Source organism: Podarcis vaucheri (genome assembly GCF_965113315.1).
Source record: "Podarcis vaucheri genome assembly, chromosome: 10".
Lineage (NCBI taxonomy): Eukaryota > Metazoa > Chordata > Lepidosauria > Squamata > Lacertidae > Podarcis > Podarcis vaucheri.
This window is the reverse complement of record NC_138748.1, coordinates 28,195,413-28,217,480: the sequence shown is the minus strand read 5'-3', so window position 1 is coordinate 28,217,480 and position 22,068 is coordinate 28,195,413. Positions and strand designations below refer to the sequence as shown.

At 43.0% G+C, this 22,068-nt stretch overlaps 1 protein-coding gene across 5 annotated transcripts in view; it reads right to left on the bottom strand.

The window, feature by feature from the left end:
• Positions 1 to 22,068, bottom strand: part of TBC1D30 (TBC1 domain family member 30) — a 47,340-nt gene that overhangs the window by 8,026 nt on the left and 17,246 nt on the right. For all 5 annotated transcript variants that reach the window (XM_082239586.1, XM_082239583.1, XM_082239584.1 and 2 more), the window contains 7 exons: positions 20,333 to 20,394; positions 19,812 to 19,877; positions 18,555 to 18,680; positions 12,541 to 12,726; positions 11,602 to 11,770; positions 10,085 to 10,253; positions 3,655 to 3,760 (listed from right to left, as the gene is read on the bottom strand). In XM_082239586.1, the coding sequence (XP_082095712.1) occupies positions 3,655 to 3,760; positions 10,085 to 10,253; positions 11,602 to 11,770; positions 12,541 to 12,726; positions 18,555 to 18,680; positions 19,812 to 19,877; positions 20,333 to 20,394 (884 nt within the window). The remainder of the gene's footprint in view (positions 1 to 3,654; positions 3,761 to 10,084; positions 10,254 to 11,601; positions 11,771 to 12,540; positions 12,727 to 18,554; positions 18,681 to 19,811; positions 19,878 to 20,332; positions 20,395 to 22,068) is intronic.

Below are 22,068 nucleotides of genomic sequence, written 5' to 3'. Positions count from 1 at the left end.
GGGGGCAAAAAGAAAGAGACAAGCTTTTAAAATCAGTGCCTTTTCCTTTAATTTTTCAAAGCAGCTGTCCATAACTCAAATAAAGGATGGCTGCAGGATTAGGCAATGTATTTCCTCATGTACTGAAACAAAAGGTGAAAGGTTTGTTTTTTTTGTGATGGAACATACATTTCCTACAGGAAATAAGATGACTGTCTCGCTGGAAACGTAAGAGAACTGTTTGAATCAGGCAGAAAAGATAACAAGGACATGCATGCGAAACTCGCGCAAATGCAATCATTCGCTGCATTCTAAGGCATTTGTTTTCAAGGCAGTGTGTGCAAATTTAAACCATCTCTGCTGCAAGTGTGGTTGATCTATGGTCCTGCGGATGTTGCCAAACTGCAACTTCTGTCCTCTCTGCACCCACTCCAAACAGAAATTATGAACTAACAGATGTTGGAAGAATTCTTTATTGCTACCGTGACACAAAAGCAAGAAAGTGAACAAAGGGTGGAAATAATCACAAACGTCTGCTTTGCCAAAAAAGAAGTGCTGCCATATGCACTCTCTGGGAGCGTTAGCACAGGGCAAAAGTCTCTCAATTAAGGCGCGTTTCTGAATGAATAAAGAATGAGTGAGTCTGCTTGGCCTGTACTTAATACACAAAAGCTACCATAGAAACTGATGCTATACTTCTTGCCTGAAGGTGGTGGTGGGGAAACGGGACACCACATTGCCCTGATGCAGTGCAAGCAATGAAACATTAAGCCCTTCTGGAGATGAGATTCCTTTTGCCTCAGTCAGAAGTGTGCACAAAAACTCCAACAACATAAAACATCTCTTCCGTTTTGCGAGTCCGCACAACACCTGGCAAGCGTGGGAACAGACCCTAGCCCCCACATATCTCCCCCCCCATTGGAGTTTGATCACTTTCACCTGCATCGTTACTGTATTCCTACAATGCTATCCTTTGGGAGAAGAATTGTAGCAGAACCTGAAAATCATTTATACCCTTTATGTCAATAGAAATCTGTTCCATATGAAACCTCTGAATGAAATTGTACCATTATTATTTTTCTGCATGTTGCTAATTTCCAGAGGTTTAGGTTATAAACAGAGCTACACGTTCCTGTCCCCTTCTCTTTTAGCTGCAACAGACTGATATGGCTACTTCTGCGTGGGTGGGGGAACCAATATTCACAGCCCACCAAGCTGAACATAACACTACAGCCATATATTGTACCTTCCTTTTTTAAAAAAATCCTCCCCCAAACAGCAAAAAATAGGTGATTTATTAAGCATCTTGGTGGGCTATCTTACATGGCTGAAGGCAGGCTTCCTTTAATACTCAATGCTATCTGCCAATTATTGTTACATTTCTTTTTTTTTAATTATTAAAGATTTTCTTGTTTTACAGAAGTAAATGTAATGTCTCTCATATTTTTTCCATGTAACGTTTTTACAAATCTGTTTCATTTGTTGAGACATTAGGGGGAGGAAAAAAAGAAGGGGTGGAGGGAAGGAAGATGGGTGGGGGTGGGGTAGGGTGGTAATGTTTCTGTTATGCTTAATGTATGTAGGGTTTGGTGTCAGCATTGCTTGTGCTGTTCACTTGTGTTCCTTTGGTGGGGAGAGAGGTTGGGGTTGGCCTAGGGCAGGGGTCTGCAACCCGCGGCTCCGGAGCCGCATGTGGCTCTTTTACACCTTTGCCGCGGCTCCAGGGTGGATAGTAGCAAGGGGAGGAGGTGCATTGTGCGCCCCGACACTCCCCATTGTGGCGGGCGCTGTACTGGCTGTGATGTCGCATGGGGGCAGTGCATGTGTTAGTCACACACCGTCCCAATGTCACCTTCCCGCCCGCTGTCAGATCGGACATTAAGGTAAGAAACAATATATGCAGTGTTATATTTGTTTTAAATGTCGCAATGGTTTTGCGGCTCCCAGTTTTTTTTTCTTCGGAAACGGGTCCAAGTGGCTCTTTTTGTCTTAAAGGTTGCAGACCCCTGGCCTAGGGTGTAGTTGTTTGTTTGTGATTGGCTGTGGTGATCTTTGTTTTCATGTGTGAGGGGGGTGGGTGGGTGTTTTGGATCAGGTTAGCCATATTGATTTGTATGCTGTTGGTGGATTATTGTCATTGTCTTGTTGGGCTGTGTATGTGATAAAGGGGAGCCACACCAGGGTAAAGGCATCTTCTTCTGTTTGTCCCCGTGTCAGTTTCAGTTTATTGGTTGATTTTTCTAGTAGGGCTGTTTCCCATACTATTTGGTACCATTGGTCCATGCTTACTCCTTATTGTTACATTTCTATCCCATCTTTCTTCCAAAGAGCTCAAGGTGGTACCCATAGCTCTCCTTCTCTCCATCTGTATCCTCAGAACAACCTTGTGAGGTAAGCTGAGAGAGTGAAACTGGCCCAAGGTCACCCACTGGAGCTTTATGGCTGAGTGGGGATTGAAACCATGGTCTCTTGGGTTTCAATTCCAGCACTCTGACCACTATACCACAATGACTCATACCTTTGTAAACCCGGAACCTCTCTAAGCTGGAACAGCTTTATTATGACAAATGCAGTTCAGCTAAGTTTTTCACAGAGCAGAGCCCTTGAAATCGGTGAACATGGCTGACATAAGCTCAATAATTTCAACGAGTCTGCCATGAGTAAAACTTAGTTGAATATTGCCCCATATCTTGAATTCACACATCAAACCAATCACTGAAATGCAATTTATAAGAGAGAAGGAAGCAGTTTGATACTGACATTCGTTGCACTCTTCTCAGTATTGTACAAACCTATTTCGAGAGCTATGTGGGCAGCCACTGCTTTGTATTTTAAAAGTACAGCACATTTGCATTATTCATAAGGTTCCTTCCCTGTCTTTAAAGTTCTTGCCAAAGTTGGATGAAAAGCGAACTGTACAAGGTTGACTTGTTATTAACAGTAATAGAACACTCTGCTTCAATTAGATTTCAGAGAACACTTTATAATTTTGGAACTGTTTTTTTTCTTCCTTTTCTGAACACAGGAACCCAGTAAGCTGCCTTATAGAGGGTCAGACCTTCTAGCTCATACTATATTTGCTTACTGGCAGCAGCTCTATAAAGGAGTCTTTCTCAGTCCTAACAGAAGATGCCAGGGGCTGAATATGAAAACCTTTGCATGCAGGGAAGATATTCTACCACTGAGCTACAGCGTCCCTTTCGGATATTTTTAATACCTTGAAAAAACGTGAGCTTTGTCCAACCAGAGCAAGATTATTCCACCCTAAAGGTAAAGGTAAAGGTAAAGGGACCCCTGACCATTAGGTCCAGTCGTGACTGACTCTAGGATTGCGGCGCTCATCTCACTTTATTGGCCGAGGGAGCCAGCGTACAGCTTCCGGGTCATGTGGCCAGCATGACCAGGCCGCTTCTGGCGAACCTGAGCAGTGCACAGAAACGCTATTTACCTTCTCGCCGCAGCGGTACCTATTTATCTACTTGCACTTTGACATGCTTTCGAACTGCTAGGTTGGCAGGAGCAGGGACCGAGCAACGGGAGCTCACCCCATCGTGGGGATTCGAACCACTGACCTTCTGATCAGCAAGTCCTAGGCTCTGTGGTTTAACCCACAGCACCACCCACGTCCCTTTATTCCACCCTAGTTTCACCTTAATGTAGTTCATACTTACTAACCTGCATGAGTTCATTGCTATCAATCAGGTCGCCTTCCAGCATCTCTTGGGTTAACTTTCCCATGGTGCCATAGAATTCATCCGCAGTTTCACAACAATCTATCTGCCTGCATCGCAACACAAACATTTCCATTATCTAAACAACATGTTATATTTCTGAGTAAATATAGAGTGCGTAATCAGTTATTTGGAGAGAGGGGGACACACATAAACAGCTATAAACAGCTTAACACTAGTGATATTAGTAGACAGATATCCACAAATAGCTCTAATTAGAGAACAGGCTATTAATCTGTGCTTCAGCATCATGCAAACATAAAAAGTGAAAATACAACACTATTTCTTTGTCACACTTGAAAGTATCCCAGTGTTAAAGCACCCTATTTGTGTGTGATTTTGTTGTTGTTGTTGTTGTTTAGTCGTTTAGTCGTGTCCGACTCTTCGTGACTCCATGGACCAGAGCACGCCAGGCACTTCTGTCTTCCACTGCCTCCCACAGTTTGTAGCTTCGAAGACACTATCCAACCATCTCGTCCTCTGTCGTCCCCTTCTCCTTGTGCCCAACATCAGGGTCTTTTCCAAGGAGTCTTCTCTTCTCATGAGGTGGCCAAAGTATTGGAGCCTCAGCTTCACGATCTGTCCTTCCAGGGAGCACTCAGGGCTGATTTCCTTAAAAATGGAGAGGTTTGTTCTTCTTGCAGTCCATGGGACTCTCAAGAGTCTCCTCCAGCATCATAATTCAAAAGCATCAATTCTTCGGCGATCAGCCTTCTTTATGGTCCAGCTCTCACTTCCATACATCACTACTGGGAAAACCATAGCTTTTACTATACGGACCTTTGTTGGCAAGGTGATGTCTCTACTTTTTAAGATGCTGTCTAGGTTTGTCATTGCTTTCCTCCCAAGAAGCAGGCGTCTCTTAATTTCGTGGCTGCTGTCACCATCTGCAGTGATCATGGAGCCCAAGAAAGTAAAATCTCTCACTGCCTCCATTTCTTCTCCTTCTATTTGCCAGGAGGTGATGGGGCCAGTGACCATGATCTTCGTTTTTTTGATGTTGAGCTTCAGACCATATTTTGCGCTCTCCTCTTTCACCCTCAAGAAAAGGTTCTTTAATTCCTCCTCACTTTATGCCATCAAGGCTGTGTCATCTGCATATCTGAGGTTGTTGATATTTCTTCCAGCAATCTTAATTCCGGCTGTGGCAATTATTTATTTACATTATTTCTTACGCCACTTTTCTCAAAGCAGCTCAAAATCATAAAAAACAGAACACTTATAAAATTTGAACTAACACGGTAAGAAGAAAAAAAGCAGATTCTAATTCAGTAATCCAACTGAAAGTGATTCAAACCATTTTGTAGTTTAGAATTAGAGCAATCGCTCTTTAAAAGCCAGCCATCTATGATGAACTATGATCACACTGACTAACTATGCTAGGAGTAGGAAGCAATTTCAGCACACAGAGCAAAGGGAAAGGAGAGGGAAGTGTTACCAAATGTTTGATAGGACTTCAACCTTAAGTGTAGGAAGGAAAGGACTAGTCCTGTTTCCGTTCAGTTATTTCCTTATTGCAGTGTCTATGCAACTCCCCAGTGTTTTGTGAAATTTTGTTTAATCTCTACATCAGCAAGGGAACCATCTGTTATTAAGCAGCAGGCCAGTAAATGGGTCCCAAAAACATTCCTGGGAAATTTCCAAAGGAAAGGGTAGTAACCATTCAATTTAAAGGAGAGGCTAGACAGTTGTCTCTACACATGTACATCCTAGATAAAATTTAGATAGAACGCTTTAGAGACATAAAGGTAAAGGTAAAGGTACCCCTGCCCGAACGGGCCAGTCTTGACAGACTCTGGGGTTTGTGCGCCCATCTCACATCTATTGGCCGGGGGCCAGCGCTGTCCGAAGACACTTCCGGGTCACGTGGCCAGCGTGACAACGCTGCTCTGGCGAGCCAGAGCCGCACACGGAACACCGTTTACCTTCCCGCTGGTAAGCGGTACCTATTTATCTACTTGCCCCCGGGGGTGCTTTCGAGCTGCTAGGTGGGCAGGCGCTGGGACCGAGCAACGGGAGCGCACCCCGCCGCGGGGATTCGAACCGCCGACCTTTCGATCGGCAAGCCCTAGGCGCTGAGGCTTTAGCCCACAGCGCCACCCGCGTCCCCATAGAGACATAGTTGTTTAATATTTGCACAGTTCCAGTTTGATGAGAGCTGCTTTTGAAGCTTCCCTGCCCTTCTTTAGACTTCCACAGAGGAATGATTATTTCCCCCCTTCAATGTGGTGTTTTCTTAGTAAGCATGTGATTGATCTGTAGACAGTTGAACTCTTTAGGGTGCTCTTGAGAGGTCAAAGAAAGGACAACAAGATAGTGATTCAAGACAACAGTCCATGTGCCTCAAAGGAATGAAAATTATCATGACTTAGAATTCATGCAGCATCTTCTATTTCAGATTGCCAGTTTAACTCTGAAAACTGCAATCTCACCATGAGCTTCTGAAGATAAGCAACAGCAGACCCTGACAAAGATCTATTTGAAATAAATATCAGGTTGGCTTTGATCATCATAATTTATCTTTGTGTCCTTGTATTAGAGGAGGACCCGAGGTGGATGTAACCTTTCCACCTGAGCACTCAGTTCTAAACCTGAGTATTTTCTAGAAGCAACACAAAACTATTTCAGTAGCCAAAGATATTCAAGTATAAAAACATAGACAACAGTTCAATAGTCTGGTCCTATGTTTTCAATATACTGTTACCTCCCTGGATTACAAACTAAATAATACCTATATAAACGGAAACAAGAGACTCTGAACTGCAGGATGCTGCAAAAGAAACTGTGGCACCATCAGATCAACATCATATTTCATATACCCTTAAGAAGTAAATGGTGGTGGTGCACCTGTTGTGATCCACCTGGAATCAAGCTGTGACCTACTTTTGTTGTTGTTGTTTAGTCATTTAGTCGTGTCCGACTCTTCGTGATCCCATGGACCAGAGCACGCCAGGCACTCCTGTCTTCCACTGCCTCCCGCAGTTTAGTCAAACTCATGCTGGTAGCTTCAAGAACACTATCCAACCATCTCGTCCTCTGTCGTCCCCTTCTCCTTGTGCCCTCCATCTTTCCCAACATCAGGGTCTTTTCCAGGGAGCCTTCTCTTCTCATGAGGTGGCCAAAATATTGGAGTCTCAGCTTCAGGATCTGTCCTCCCAGTGAGCACTCAGGGCTGATTTCTTTAAGAATGGATAGGTTTGATCTTCTTGCAGTCCATGGGACTCTCAAGAGTCTCCTCCAGGACCATAATTCAAAAGCATCCATTCTTCGGCGATCAGCCTTCTTTATGGTCCAGCTTTCACTTCCATACATCACTACTGGGAAAACCATAGCTTTAACTATACGGACCTTTGTTGGCAAGGTGATGTCTCTGCTTTTTAAGATGCTGTCTAGGTTTGTTATTGCTTTTCTCCCAAGAAGCAGGGGTCTTTTAATTTCATGGCTGCTGTCACCATCTGCAGTGATCATGGAGCTCAAGAAAGTAAAATCTCTCACTGCCTCCATTTCTTCCTCTTCTATCTGCCAGGAGGTGATGGGCCCAGTGGCCATGTTGAGCTTCAGACCATTTTTTGCGCTCTCCTCTTTCACACTCATTAAACGGTTTTTTAATTCCTCCTCACTTTCTGCCATCAATGTTGTGTCATCTGCATATCTGAGGTTGTTGATTTTTTCCCCTGGCAATCTTAATTCTGGCTAGGGATTCATCCAGAATGGGTTGCAATTCAGCGGTTAAAGACCAGTGCTCTAGAATATCTGAAAGAACTTATATGGTCTTGAAACTATTTGACATTCAGTTTTCTGCAAATATGCAGTGCCTGAAACTGTCCTTTTGGTTCCCAACACCACAGTGCAGGAAATGAATTATCCAATATTCTGCCTTATATTCTGGGAACCAGAGCATTGGGCTTGTTGCTGAGAAATATAGGTTCACGCCTCCACTCAGTTATGGAAGTCATTGGGGGCTCTGAACAAATATCTCTCTCAATTAGCTACCACTGAGAGTTCCTTTCAGGCTAGAAGATGGAAGTAGGGAAAGGTAGAAATGCATTAAATATGAGAAGATAATGGTAATGCCTAACAGAGGTACCATTTGTGGATACCTCACTGCAGCTATACTGCACTGCTCAGTGTTTATTATTGGGTCTTAACAATATATGTCAAGCTGGAGTAGCCTTTGGCTTGGATTCTGAGTTGCCCATCCTTGAAAAGAAGGGCTCCTTCCTTGTATAGAAGGAAGTCTTATCCAGCAGAGGTTCCAACAACTGTAAGGAGAAGTCAGAGAGCAATGTTCACAGCTTTCCCCTTCCTTCTACAGCCCTCCACAAACCTCCCACACCGTTCTTGATCCTTTCAGAGCAGACTTTCAGGGGTGAACTGGGAAATCACCAAGAATTGCCTACCCTACCCTAGCAACAGGAACATCTCATGAGCAAATTCTGCTCATGGGACATAAAATAAAAATCTAATTGTTCTTCGAAAGACGAAGTCAAATGAAAACTGTTTGCCTATTATGGAAAAATTTTAAATCATGATTAGTGTTAATTGCATTTAGAAAGTAGCACTTAATTAGTTTTTTGTCTTATTTCAGGGACAGCTTTTGCATCCAAACTGGCTCTTCAGGAAAGCAAAATATGTGGGCATCAGAAGAGGAGATCAGAAGCAATAATGCAATCCAGCAAAACATTTTCCAGCTGAACTAGCAGGCTTCTGCTTGCAATTACCCTTGAAGTCAATGACAAAAACTTGTTCACGAAAGGACTGGGTCTTTTTGTTTTGAATGTAACTAACTGGGAAAAGAAATGAGTTGTTCAAAGTATTATTATTATTATTATTATTTAAAGCATAAATCTGAATTTATGTGTCTTAGTACTTTATTTCAGAAAGCTTTTTCAAGTACTTCACAAGAGATGGAAATGATTCCTAAAGCCCTTGCTATTAGCTTTTTTAATCAACTGTTCTTGACAGCCACTAGAATATTTGTTAGAACTTGTCCCAAAATAAACACACTTCTTTTAAAAAAATAATCCTTTGAATATAATTAGTTTATTCAATTACCAGGGTGTTTCTTAGACTTTCATTAAGAGCTGCAAACACTCTGGGTGGAATTCAATTAACTCCCTTGTACTCAACAAAAGGGCTTTTGATCCAGCAGACACCTCTGCTAATGGAAGAGGAGGGGAAGGAACTGTTGCCGATTCCCCCTTGCCTCTTCTGCAGGGTCCCACAAATCTCTGGAGCTGATTTTGGGGAGGAGGACACCAAGAGTTGCATTTGAGGGAGGGGAACCTGGCAAATAGTGAGCACCCCTCCTCTTCAGTTAGAGGGCGCCTCTCCTGGACAAAAAGCCTGTGTAAATTTTGCAGGTTGGATCCAGGTCGCCTTTTGTGGACAGGAATCCTCCCTCCATGCAAGGCTTCTGATTCAACAGAAGGCTCCCTCCCACCCCATCAAACAGTGTCAGAAGTAGTGCTGGTTGCAACTAGCAAAGATACCTCTCCACTGGCTGCAGCAAAGTCTGGATCCAACCCCATAATATTCCCATTAAAGGTAAAGGTACCCCTGACCATTAGGTCCAGTCGCGGACGACTCTGGGGTTGCACGCTCATCTCACTTTACTGGCTGAGGGAGCCGGCGTTTGTCCGCAGACAGTTTTTCCGGGTCATGTGTCCAGCATGACTAAGCCGCTTCTGGCGAACCAGAGCAGCGCACGGAAACGCAGTTTACCTTCCTGCCGGAGCAGTACCTGTTTATCTACTTGCACTTGACAAGGGGGGAGCTGTGCCATGTAAGGTCGTGAATATAAGCCACACTTATATTCTGCACAGGCGGAATTTGGAAAAAAAGTGCTGCTTTTATTCGGACCAATATGGTAAATGTAATGTTGTACATGATCCAGTTACAGTTGTACCTTGGCTCCTGAACAAATTGGCTCCCGAATGATCGAAACCCGGAAGTGAGCATTCTGGTTTTTGAACGATTTTCGGAAGCCGGTTGTCCAGCGCTGCTTCAGCAGCTTCCGATTGGCTGCAGGACGCTCCTGCAGCCAATCGGAAGCAGCGCCTTGATTTTCTAACGGTTCCGGGAATCGAACATACTCCCAGAATGCATTCTGTTTGAGAACCAAGGTATGACTGTATATCAATCACTAAGGAGGGCCATTCAACTTCTGGGATATGTTTTAGGAGCAATGTCAGCTGCTGCCTCACCACCATAGTTGGATCGCAAGGCACGCTATATGGGTCAACTGGGATGGAGAAGGAAAAAAGAATGGGCATCATTGTCAGAACTTCAATACCATTTCATCTAGTACTTCCAACCCTCCAAACAACTATTCAGTATCATTTCCTTTAGGCGTAGGCTGAAAGTATACTTACTCTCCCAGCTTTGCCCAAATAGCCAGCGCTACTCTCAGTATAATTTCCGACCCTTCGAAGAACACAGAATCCCAGATTTTTAGAACTGTATGGTTAGGAAGGCATGTAGCAAACAAGGTCAGGAACCACTGCATAGTGAAGACGTTCGTGAGTGGGGGTTCGTAACCGCCTGAAACAGAAAAAAAACAGAACAGATCCACAGCTATTCCCTGAAAGTGTTTATCTTAACACAACCCGTAAGGAAGAAAAATACAGAACTGCAGTAACAACAAATGATTCCATTTCATTCATTTTTCGGCTTGCCATAGATCCAAGGAAGCAAAACACAATGGATAATATGCTAGTAACATTCCTCTATGGAACTGCTCAGCTTTTACTAATGTCGGAATCTGGTAGGATTTTTACCCCCAAGCCTTCTGAATTGGTATCATAAACTGAACAGCGGTGTGGGAGGTGATTGGATCAGGAGTGTAACAATAAACTCTGTTACACTTGCATGTCTACTTCCATCAACCCATCTCTTCCTCTCTTTTACATAAAAAGAACCCTGCTTCATCAGGCCAAAGTCCAGCATCCTATTCTCACAGTGGCCAACGAGATGCTTATGGGAAGCCTGCAAGCAACGCCTGAATACAACAAGTAAGTGGGATTAGGTATCAGTATTTGCATGTCAAACTCCGTAGTATCCCAATTTTCAATGGAATGGTTTGTCCAATTGCCCAGCACTCTCTTAGCATCTTTTAACTCTGCAACGATGATCAATTATTTATTGAACTTTCTTATGCTGCTTTTCAAGACAAGAAGTCTTTCTGAAGCAGTTCAGTCATAATTTAGCATTTAAGAAAAAATGCAGGAGATACCTTAAAAATGTAAATTAACACAGCAGCAAAGAACAGATTCTCTCTCAAACCAGTAACCCCAACTGGAACAGTTATTACTATTTTCACTATGATGTTTGCTATTTTTAAAAAAATCTGATACAAAAAAATATATGAGGGCCCTGTGATAATCATCTGAGGCCCTTCGTCCATGAGAGACCCAGAGCATGGCAGCACAAGAAAGGGCCTTTTCTGTGGTGGCTCCCCACATGTAAAACGCTATCCTTGGGGAGGCTCCCCTGGCACCTTCCTTACATATCACTAGGCGCCAGGCAAAAACTTCTCTCTTTAACCAGACTTTTGGCTGATTAACATTCTACGTCATTTTAAATATGTTTGTCCGGGGAATGTTATTGGTTTTGTTTTGTTCTTGTTTTCATTACGTATTTTGTGTTCTCGTTATGTATATTTATGTTGTGGACCACCTTCAGATGAAGGATGGGTATACACATTTAATAAATAATAATAATAATAATGTTTCACCTCAAACATTTGTTAAGTTTTAAACAGGCTAATATATTTTTTAGCCTCGTGATCAGATGCGTTCTAAAGGCTCCCAGGGCAAAGAAATGTTATAGGAGCAAAGAAACAGAAAACTAACAAAGAAAACAATTGGAAGGCATCTGTGCCGGCATCTACCTCCACTTTCCCTGTTGGCAGCTCTTTGCAGAGTATCCAAATGCTGAGACAGCTCAGGAAGTTTCATTCTCAGGAGGTCTCGGAACACGGCCATGTCGACAGATAGCGCTCGGAGGTTATTGACAAAATAGCTGTCAGGCAGCACTTTATCAATTAAGTAAATCATAATCTGAAAACAAAGCAGAAAAGGCTAGCAGCTAGTAAGGGTCCCGCGGAATCACTGTGGTTGAATACGAATTATTTCCATGCAATTCTCTATCTACTTGTATTCAAGGTAAAGGTAAAGGGAAGCAGGTGGTGCTGTGGTCTAAGCCAGCGGTTCTCAACCTGTGGGTCCCCAGATGTTGTTGGACAACAACTCCCATCATCCCTGAGCTCTGGCCTTGCTAGCTAGGGGTGATGGGAGTTGTAGTTCAACCACATCTGGGGATCCACAGGTTGAGGAAGGCTGGTCTAAACCACTGAGCCTCTTAAGCTTGCCAATCAGAAGGTCGGTGGTTCGAATCCCCACGACGGGGTTAGCTTCTGTTGCTCTGTCCCAGCTCCTGCCAACCAAGCAGTTCGAAAGCACACCAAAAAGTGCAAGTAGATAAACAGGTACCACTGCAGTGGGAAGGTAAACGGCATTTCTGTGCGCTCTGGTTTCCGTCACGGTGTTCCATTGCGCCAGAAGCGGTTTAGTCAGGCTGGCCACATGACCCGGAAGACTGTCTGTGGACAAACGCCAGCTCCCTCGGCCTGAAAGCAAGATGTGCCCTGCAACCCCATAATCGCCTTTGACTGGACTTAACTCAAAATCCCTTGCATTCCTGTGTAAAACACACACACACACACACACACCCTGCTTCGGGGGACTTCATCTCCACTGCCGAACTATTCTGACAGAAAATTTTCAAAATACAGGTAGAAAAAAACACCTTGCTCAGTAGCATTACTCACTTTTAAAGCATCTCCCTCGTTGCCTTCCATTACTTCAAGAATGAGGGCAGCCAGAATGTTAAAGCCTTGACAATATCCTACAGATTTGTTCCACCTGGCGTAAGCCAGTAAAACACGTTTTAATACCACTCTGTCTTGCTCTGCCTCCTGGCCACAGTAAGAACTGCATCCAGTTCGATGAAGATCCTAAAGAAAGTGGGGGGGAAACAGGGAATAAGGTTTCAGCAGAAGCTCCCTTTAGGGCTTTTACATTGTTAAATTCAAGCACACACTCTAATGTCAGCCCTGTTTTTATTTCCTGAATTAAATTGACTTTGCATGATGGAACGGAATCTGCAAATGTCCAATTCCAATATGAAGTAATTTAGTAGATTCAGTATCCACACCCTTTATCTACTGACATGCTCAAGGAGGCTAACTGAATAAGCAATTACCACCGGTCAATATAAAATAGAAACAAAATAATCATTGTGCAGAAAGTGGATTATTTCTTAAATGGAAACACCAGTCAATATCGTATTGAGCAGAAGCAACAGCAATATAAAGCCTGCTACTTAATCCTTTTGTCTCCTAGTTCCCAAGTTAACATGCTGGCATATTGGAATAAATACCATCCTGGGGTGAAGGCAACAGGCAGCAGCATTCTGAAGCTAACATTCGTAACAACATTTTAAGAAATTAAGATATCCCTGGGACAGAAGGCAATGCGCTTTCTAGCCATATTGAAACAAACACTGAACAGGTGCATTTTATCAGGCAAGCTGTAAATTTTAACATTCAAAGGGAGGTTTCAGATAGCTTGCAAAGTCCCATCTGTCTCTTTAAAAGCATGCCTTTAAATCAAACAAAGGCTTATAAAAGAGCAGAATGAAAATCGGAGTGAAGCGGATGATGTTAAGCGGCAATTCAAAACGTTAAACTACTGCAATTTTTGTTGTTGTTTAGTCGTTTAGTCGTGTCCGACTCTTCGTGACCCCATGGACCAGAGCACGCCAGGCACTTCTGTCCTCCACTGCCTCCCGCAGTTTGATCAAACTCATGCTAGTAGCTTCAAGAACACCATCCAACCATCTCATTCTCTGTCGTCCCCTTCTCCTTGTGCCCTCCATCTTTCCCAACATCAGGGTCTTTTCCAGGGAGTCTTCTCTTCTCATGAGGTGGCCAAAGTATTGGAGCCTCAGCTTCACGATCTGTCCTTCCAGTGAGCGCTCAGGGCTGATTTCCTTCAGAATGGAGAGGTTTGATCTTCTTGCAGTCCATGGGACTCTCAAGAGTCTCCTCCAGCACCATAATTCAAAAGCATCAATTCTTCGGCGATCAGCCTTCTTTATGGTCCAGCTCTCACTTCCATACATCACTACTGGGAAAACCATGGCTTTTACTATACGGACCTTTGTTGGCAAGGTGATGTCTCTGCTTTTTAAGATGTTGTCTAGGTTTGCCATCGCCTTTCTCCCAAGGAGCAGGCGTCTTTTAATTTCGTGACTGCTGTCACCATCTGCACTGATCATGGAGCCCAAGAAAGTAAAATCTCTCACTGCCTCCATTTCTTCCCCATCTATTTGCCAGGAGGTGATGGGCCCAGTGGCCATGATCTTCGTTTTTTTGATGTTGAGCTTCAGACCATATTTTGCGCTCTCCTCTTTCACCCTTATTAAAAGGTTCTTTAATTCCTCTTCACTTTCTGCCATCAAGGTTGTGTCATCTGCATATCTGAGGTTGTTGATATTTCTTCCGGCAATCTTAATTCCGGCTTGGGATTCATCCAGCCCAGCCTTTCGCATGATGAATTCTGCATATAAGTTAAATAAGCAGGGAGACAATATACAGCCTTGCCGTACTCCTTTCCCAATTTGGAACCAATCAGTTGTTCCATATCCAGTTCTAACTGTAGCTTCTTGTCCCACATAGAGATTTCGCAGGAGACAGCTATGAACTACGCCGAGCAGGGCACCCAAGATGAACAGGTCATAGTGGAGAGTTTTGACCAAACGTGATCCACCTGGAGTAGGAACCGGCAAGCCACTCCAGTATCCCTGCCAAGAAAACTCCATGGACAAAGACTGCAATTTTAAAAGTTCACTATTTTAAGGAAACGCAGAAAATTCTAATTACAGAATTTGTTTTTTCTGGAACCAGCGGAGAAGTTCCAGTGAGCATGTACAGTGCACTAGCCTCCATATGCATGAGCGCACAAGTTATGCGTTGCATTTAACTAAGTTCTTCTCAGTGCAAACCCACTAAAATTAAGTGAGCCACGGCCAATAAATTCAGTGGGTTTACTCGGAGTATGACAAACATTAGATGCAACAACCCCACATCTTGAGTAGACACTGCTGCTCTTTCAAAAGCCACATGTAAAATTCTAGAAAAATATGCACTATATAATTGCATGACCGGAATGACTTCTGCTTAAATAACAGGACTTCCCTGCCATTCTTTTGGTCCTGTGCTCTCTGTGGGAGAACCTTACAAAAGACATAGGGATGCACAGAGGAGGAAAGGGGGGAATATTCTGTTGTGCCTTAGTGTGAATTCCAACCTATACGCTCAGTTTTGTCATTGTCGTTTTTCCTTTGTTACACTGTACATAGGAATTGATTGTTGGGTCACTCAACTGCCCCCCTCCCCACTGTTATTTTACACTACAGGGGTGTGCTAACTGTTGTGTAGAACCCAAATTTTGGTTTGTGTGCCAAACATACAGGCAAACTTTGGTTTCCACTTTGTGCTTCTCCCCCGCCCCCGCCTCTCAACCAAGAGCCTCCAGATACTATTCCAAACTGCTTATTGCTGCTGAAGAAACACCTTCTCACCACTGATTGGCAACCACAAGGCGGTGGTATAAGCAAGGACTTCGCTGCTTAGAATCCTTTAGGTTACTCAATACATAATCAACTCACACAGCACATTCCTCCATTTTATTTCATGCTGCCCAGGAGCCCTTCCCTCTCTTAATTTTTATTGGTGCGTCCTAGGATCTTGAATGTGCATAAAGCATACATTGCTTCCTTTCTTTTTAATTAGCAATGATTTCCCCTCACCTCCAATTGTGCATTTCCTCATGCCATCTTGTATTCATGCTGTTCATGAGAATTGCACCCCCTTATAATATTTAATACATAATCTATTTATTGCTGATTAGTGCTTTGGTATCTTTGTCTTCTTTTGCTGTTACACTGGAACCAGTGGGCTTGATTCAGAACCTGTCAGTCAAAAGACACCTGAAGGGAGATCTTTAGAGAGCACTGTCACCAGCCTTATCTGCTGCCCTTACACTAAGGAAATCTGGAGAGTGAATATGATTCTCTCCCCACTCCCATTTTTAGTTTCACAATAACCTTGCGCGGTAAGAAAGACTGAGACATAGTGACTGGCACAAGGTTAGCCAATTAACTTCATGGATGAGTAGAAATTTGAGCCTGGGTCTCCTCAGGCCTAGTCCAATACTCTAACCAAGGGTGGGCAATCTGTGGCCCTCAAATGTTGCTGGACTTCAACTCCCATCAGCGCCAGACAGCCATGGATGATGGGAGCTGTAGTCCAACAAGATCTGTAGAGTTGCAGGTTACTTTTGTCACTACACCAGCTCTTTCTTCATATTTGTTAAGACAGGATCAGATGCTGGCACGATCAGATGTTGATGTCTTTATTCATTGCAATAGCTTGTTTTCAATGTCAGTTAGACTTGTTGAAATTAATGGACAAGACTAAATTAGTTCCATTTATTTCATGGGTCTATTTTGAATAAAACTTAGTTGGATGCAACCCTGTTCCATTCTATATAAGCGGATCAATAAGAAATACAGTTATCAGAACACAGAAATTGGGCGGGGGGAGAGAGACACAAACACACTTCTTTGTTTCCCAAGAGTTACATTGTATTGGCGGTTATAGACCATTAGTAAGCAAGAGACAAAACAGATATGTTGCTAATTTCTAATGTGGCCCTGTACAAATAAGCTCTATAATTTATACCTACCAATTAGGATCAGTAGTTTCATACAGAACATTCAGAAATATGCATAACCTTACTAAGACCCATGGGGATAGCTCAATCGGTAGAGTATGAGACTCTTAAACCCAAGGCTGTGGGTTCGAGCCCCACAATGGACAAAAAGATTCCTGCATTGCAGGGGATTGGACTAGATGATCCCTGGGGTCCCCTTCCAACTCTAGAATTCTATTATTCCTATTACAAAGCTTGGCTGTAGTTCTTATCAAGGTGGTTTATTTCTACCTGTTCTCACTCTGGGCTATACCACCTCAAATTGCATTTTGGGGCTTACATAATGGAATTCTCACCCACAGAAATAAAATGCCTGCACATAGAAAACTAAAGTGTCTTGGAGAAAGGTTCTTGCCTGACCTCTTATATTCTTCCACATCAAGTTTCCCCTGCAGTTTGAATGATCCAGCCCAAACACAAGTTTGCCAACTCACAGAGAACAAAGACTTAGGTATAGTTGTTGTGGCGTTTGCCCTCCTAGGTGAGTGACATCATACTGGGTTCATAAGGAAAGGATTAACTAATTATAAAATGACTAACCAATGGGAACCCAAGGGGAGGAGTTCGAGTTAGGGTGGTTGGGAAGTCAGTCTAGAGTTGTAAGAGACAGAGAGGATAAGACTGTGGGTGGGGCTAGTCTGATGTGAGAGAGTTTGTTAAGAGGAGTCAGTCAAACACTTGAGATAATCAGTCAGAAGGTACAGTGGTACCTCAGGTTTAATATACTTCAGGTTACATACACTTCAGGTTACAGACTCCGCTAACCCAGAAATAGTACCTCGGGTTAAGAACTTTGCTTCAGGATGAGAACAGAAATCGTGCTCCAGCAGCACAGTGGCAGCAGGAGGCCCCATTAGCTAAAGTGGTGCTTCAGGTTAAGAACAGTTTCAGGTTAAGAACGGACCTCCGGAACGAATTAAGTACTTAACCCGAGGTACCACTGTATTAGGAAGGTATAGGCCAGTAAAGAAACTAAAGTTAAGAAACTGGCAGGAATATTATCTGAGAAACCATAAACTTGTTAATGCTTATAAAATAAAATTGTTTATTTGGTTCAATTTTAACAACTGTCTGGACTCAGTGTTTTACCCGAGAGTAACAGGTTGGTGGCAGCGGGGAAGCGAGCACAGTGGTGGCACAGGGATCAATAGACCGTTAAACGTCCGGGGACCCTGTGTGATCGCCACAGTCGTGGATTGTTCACTGTGGTAATTTTTATTTTATTGCATTTAAATCCCACCTTTAGGAGCTCGAGGTGGCACACATTCCTCATTCGATTCCCCCCCCCAACAACCACCCTGTGTGGTAGGTTAGGCTGAGAGATAGCAGCTGACCCTAGATTACCCAGTAAGCTTCATGGCTGAGAGGGGATTTCAACCTTGGCCTCCCAGTTCGTAGCCCAACGATTTAATCACTACACCACACTGTCTCCTGTAATGTGGAATTCATACCAAGGGCTACCTGATACATGAAGCAATTCTACATTCACTTCATGCTGTGGTATATTTAAAAGGTCAGGGGTCAGGTAGATAATATGAGAAGCTTCCTTGAACAACATCATGGTAGGGAGTAGTTCGCACATGATAATAGGCTACTTTGCATGTGGGAGGTGGCCTTGAAATTTGGAACTGACAAAACTAAGACAAGTATATTTCTAGAAATACACTGGGGGGATTATTTGCCAATGAGCATAATAATTCAAAAAGTAATTCTAATAAAGGAGTATTTTAGGACCAATCTTTATTCTAAGCTCCCTTTTGCCATTTTGGAAGCTTCCATGGTAAACAGAACCTGCTTTTGGAAGTGGTGAAGAGCTCAGTCTTATTATTAAAAGTTTAACAGTTCATTAATCTTCCTAGCTGTTACCAGTTCTCATTGATCTAATTGAACAATGGGCAAAGAAATAATTTCCTTGCACGTTGATAATATAAACATAACTTTCAGGAAAAGAAGCAGGGACATATACAGCCATAAAGAATAAACTAATTAAAATTGCTTAAAGTACCTTTACAATCTGAATACCCATAGAATCATCGTCAGGATTGCTTCTGTCATTGAAAGTGAAGCGCATTGTTTTATCCCAGTCAATTGCTATGCTCCTTAAGTAATGATCTGCCAAGGTGAGCCAGACCTTAAATAATAAAAAATAATGATTTTATTATTTATACCCCACACCCAAAAGAGATTCCCCACCCCCACAAAATAATTGTGAGTCATCCCTCCTTTGAATAGTTTATAAATAAGTAAAGCTAATCAACAAGTTCATATCAGTCTGAAGCACTATGCAAACAAGCTTTCATACAGTAGCATAGCAAGACAGGAACAGACTGCCCTGGGCACTGCAGGGGACCGCATGGCGTCACTGGGGGTGGGCATTGGAGGGCGGCATTGGAGCTTCAGGGCGGCACAGGAGTTGGTTGGCGGTACTGGCGATGCAGTTCAGCAACTTTGGGCGTTCTTATATTAAAAAAAGCTCGCCCCAGGCAGTTGCTAAGGCGCTGCTTTCAAAGTTATTGGACCAACACCTGAACAGTGAGTGCAATCCTTTTAGTTATACAAAATCACTGCATCTCTGCAGACTGCATATTATTTCATGGTACCAATTCAAAGGCACAGCTCACCTATATATTGCATAACGTACCATGCTCATACGAGCAATTCTCTCCCACAATGCAGATGTAGGAAGAAGATTGGGAAATTGTGTGTTTTTACGTAGTGCACGCAGCAGAATATACAAAGGTATAGAGTTGGATCCACACTTACTCATGCTAAGAACAGACTCGCTTAAATCAACGGGGCTTAACTTAGTCCTGACTAACTTAAGCTACCTTGATTTCAATGGGTATAATCTAAGCATTACTAAGTCTGGCCCTGTTCCATAGGATGTAAAGTTGGGCCAGGAATCGCTGAGCAGCAGCCTGAAGGAGAAGAAGGCAGTGACTCCACTCTTTTTACATGCAGTTATCTCTTCACAAAGCAACTGGCCTAATTCACAGCTATCAGTCACCAGGAACTGAGATAACTTCACCAGTGCCAAGCTTGAGGCATTAAATCATCTGTCAAAGTTATGAGCGCTGGCACAAAGCTTGGGTTTCTTTTTTTCTTTTTCGAATTTACACTAGAAACTTCAGATGAATCTGGTCACTAAAGAATACCTCTATGTTCATTCTTAAATCTAGAAGGAACATGTAGATGTTTATCCAATAATGAAAGTTATGCTCATTGAAATTCACATGACACAGAAGGTTATAGCTTTCCTCACCTTTCTCCTCCACTCCTTTGGTATTCCTGTTGGCAGCCTAGCCACTGCTTTGAGAGCATCGTGCCACTAAAAAATAACCACTGAGACAGATTATTCCAGTTCAGAAACATAATTGGGCAAGCAACACATTATCAATTTAATATATTTACCATGAACTTAAGTACCAAGTACTTAAATACCCGGTTACCCAAATAGACATGATCAACATGGAGAGGAAAAACTAATCTGCTGTTTAATTATTCATTCATATTCTAGAAATCATAAAAATAATAATAATGCAATGGACTTTAATCCTTTTAGCTTCTTAGCCGTATAGAACAATCTGTTGTCACAGAAAATGAAACTGTTGAGGTATCAAAACACCACTAGTAACAAGTACAATTGCAATGGAAGTGATTACTGTATAGGCTCATTTGGATAACACTCCCACTTCACAGGCCAGTGCAGATTTTAAATAAATATTTGTCCATGCATTCAGAAGACCTTTTGCAACTTATAGATGAATAAAAATAATAAATTACCTGCTGAAAGCCATTCTGACCTAAAGATGGCTCAAGTGTAAATTTCAACTTGGTGTCAACTCCTATGCAGTAAAATAAAAAAACAAAGAAACCAATTACTAAAATATTGGTTTAGGGATTAAAGAAGAAAATTATCAGATAATTGTGACATGTGAATGTCCCCAAATATCTAAATCAACGTATGGTAATGATACAATTTTTCACATACAAAACTGGGTATTTACTCTGGGTCAGAGACAACTCTACAGAACAGGTAAAAGCACATTAGGCAAAAATAGGTGGGTACAGCACCTACACATAGAGGGAAACACTTTGGGTTCAACAGAGCTTTCCTCCCCCCCAGCCCCACTTTGCCATTAACAATGAGTACCCTAGGACAGTTCGGCAATCAAGATGTCTGTGTTTAGCTCCCTTATTCACAGGAGCTAATGAAACTTGACAGAGCAGAAGGGAGGGCTGGATAGGAAGGTGAGGAGACTAAGAGCCACAGCTCTGAAGCATAGCATTGGCTTTGCATGCGGAAGGTACCAGGTTCAATCTGCAGCCTTCTCCAAGTAGTGCCATTAAAAAATATATCCAAATTTCATAAAACAAAGTAATATTTAGATACTCATTTTCATCCAGATCAGCCATGTACAGTGCAATTCCATATACCGTATTTTTCGCCCTATAGGACGCACTTTTCCCCCTCCAAAAATGAAGGGGAAATGTGTGTGCGTCCTATGGGGCGAATACAGGCTTTCGCTGAAGCCTGGAGAGTGAGAGGGGTCGGTGCGCACCGACCCCTCTCGCTCTCCAGGCTTCAGGAAGCTCTGCGCAACCCTCCAGAGCCCGACGCGAAGCCGTGCCGGGCTCCCGAAGGTTCCGCAGAGCTGCCTGCGCTCCCGAGACCCATTCTGGGGGCTGGGGTCGGGGGGAGCTCGGGCTTCCCCCGCCCCAGCCCCGCGCCGGGGGGGAATAAAACTTTTTTCCTTTATTTCCCCCCCCCCAAAAAAAATCTAGGTGCGTCCTATGGGCTGGTGCATCCTATAGGGCAAAAAATACAGTACGTTACTCAAAAGAAACTTTCATTAAGTTCAACGGAGCTTACTCCATTAAGTGGATATAGAACTGCACCCGTAGCTTTTAAAAAATGGGGAGACATATAATTAGGATAATTAAACTGAAAAATCTCACAAATACCTTTAGTAATCTACATAGTAGTCTACATTTGCAATACTGACATCCAAAGAAACTTCCGACCTTTCAAAATTAGCTTTCCATTTGTATCCAGTTGTAGCCAATTAACAAATTAGCTACATATTTAATCAATATTTACTTCCAAGGAATCATACAGATCATAGTGAATTGTTTCATACCCTTTCTTCATTGAAGTCTGATTTGTAAAACTCGCCTTAAGGAGACAATAGGCCATCTGCTTTTATGCAGCCCTTGTTCAAGAAGAAACCAGTTTCGTGCACAAACTGTGCACTTCTTTTCTTTTTTTAAGAAAAGCTGCGTAATATACCTCGGGTTGAAGTAGCTTTGGGATAAGTATTTTCGGATTGTGCGCTGCGGTGACCCAGAAGTAACGGAGCGTGTTACTTCCGGGTTTCACCGCTCACGCATGCGCAGATGGTCAAAATGACATCACGTGCATGAGCAGAAGCGTCGGATCGCGACCCACGCATGCGCAGGTGCGGGTTGCATTCGCTTCTGGATGCAAAGAGGGCTCCGGAACAGATCCCGTTCGCATC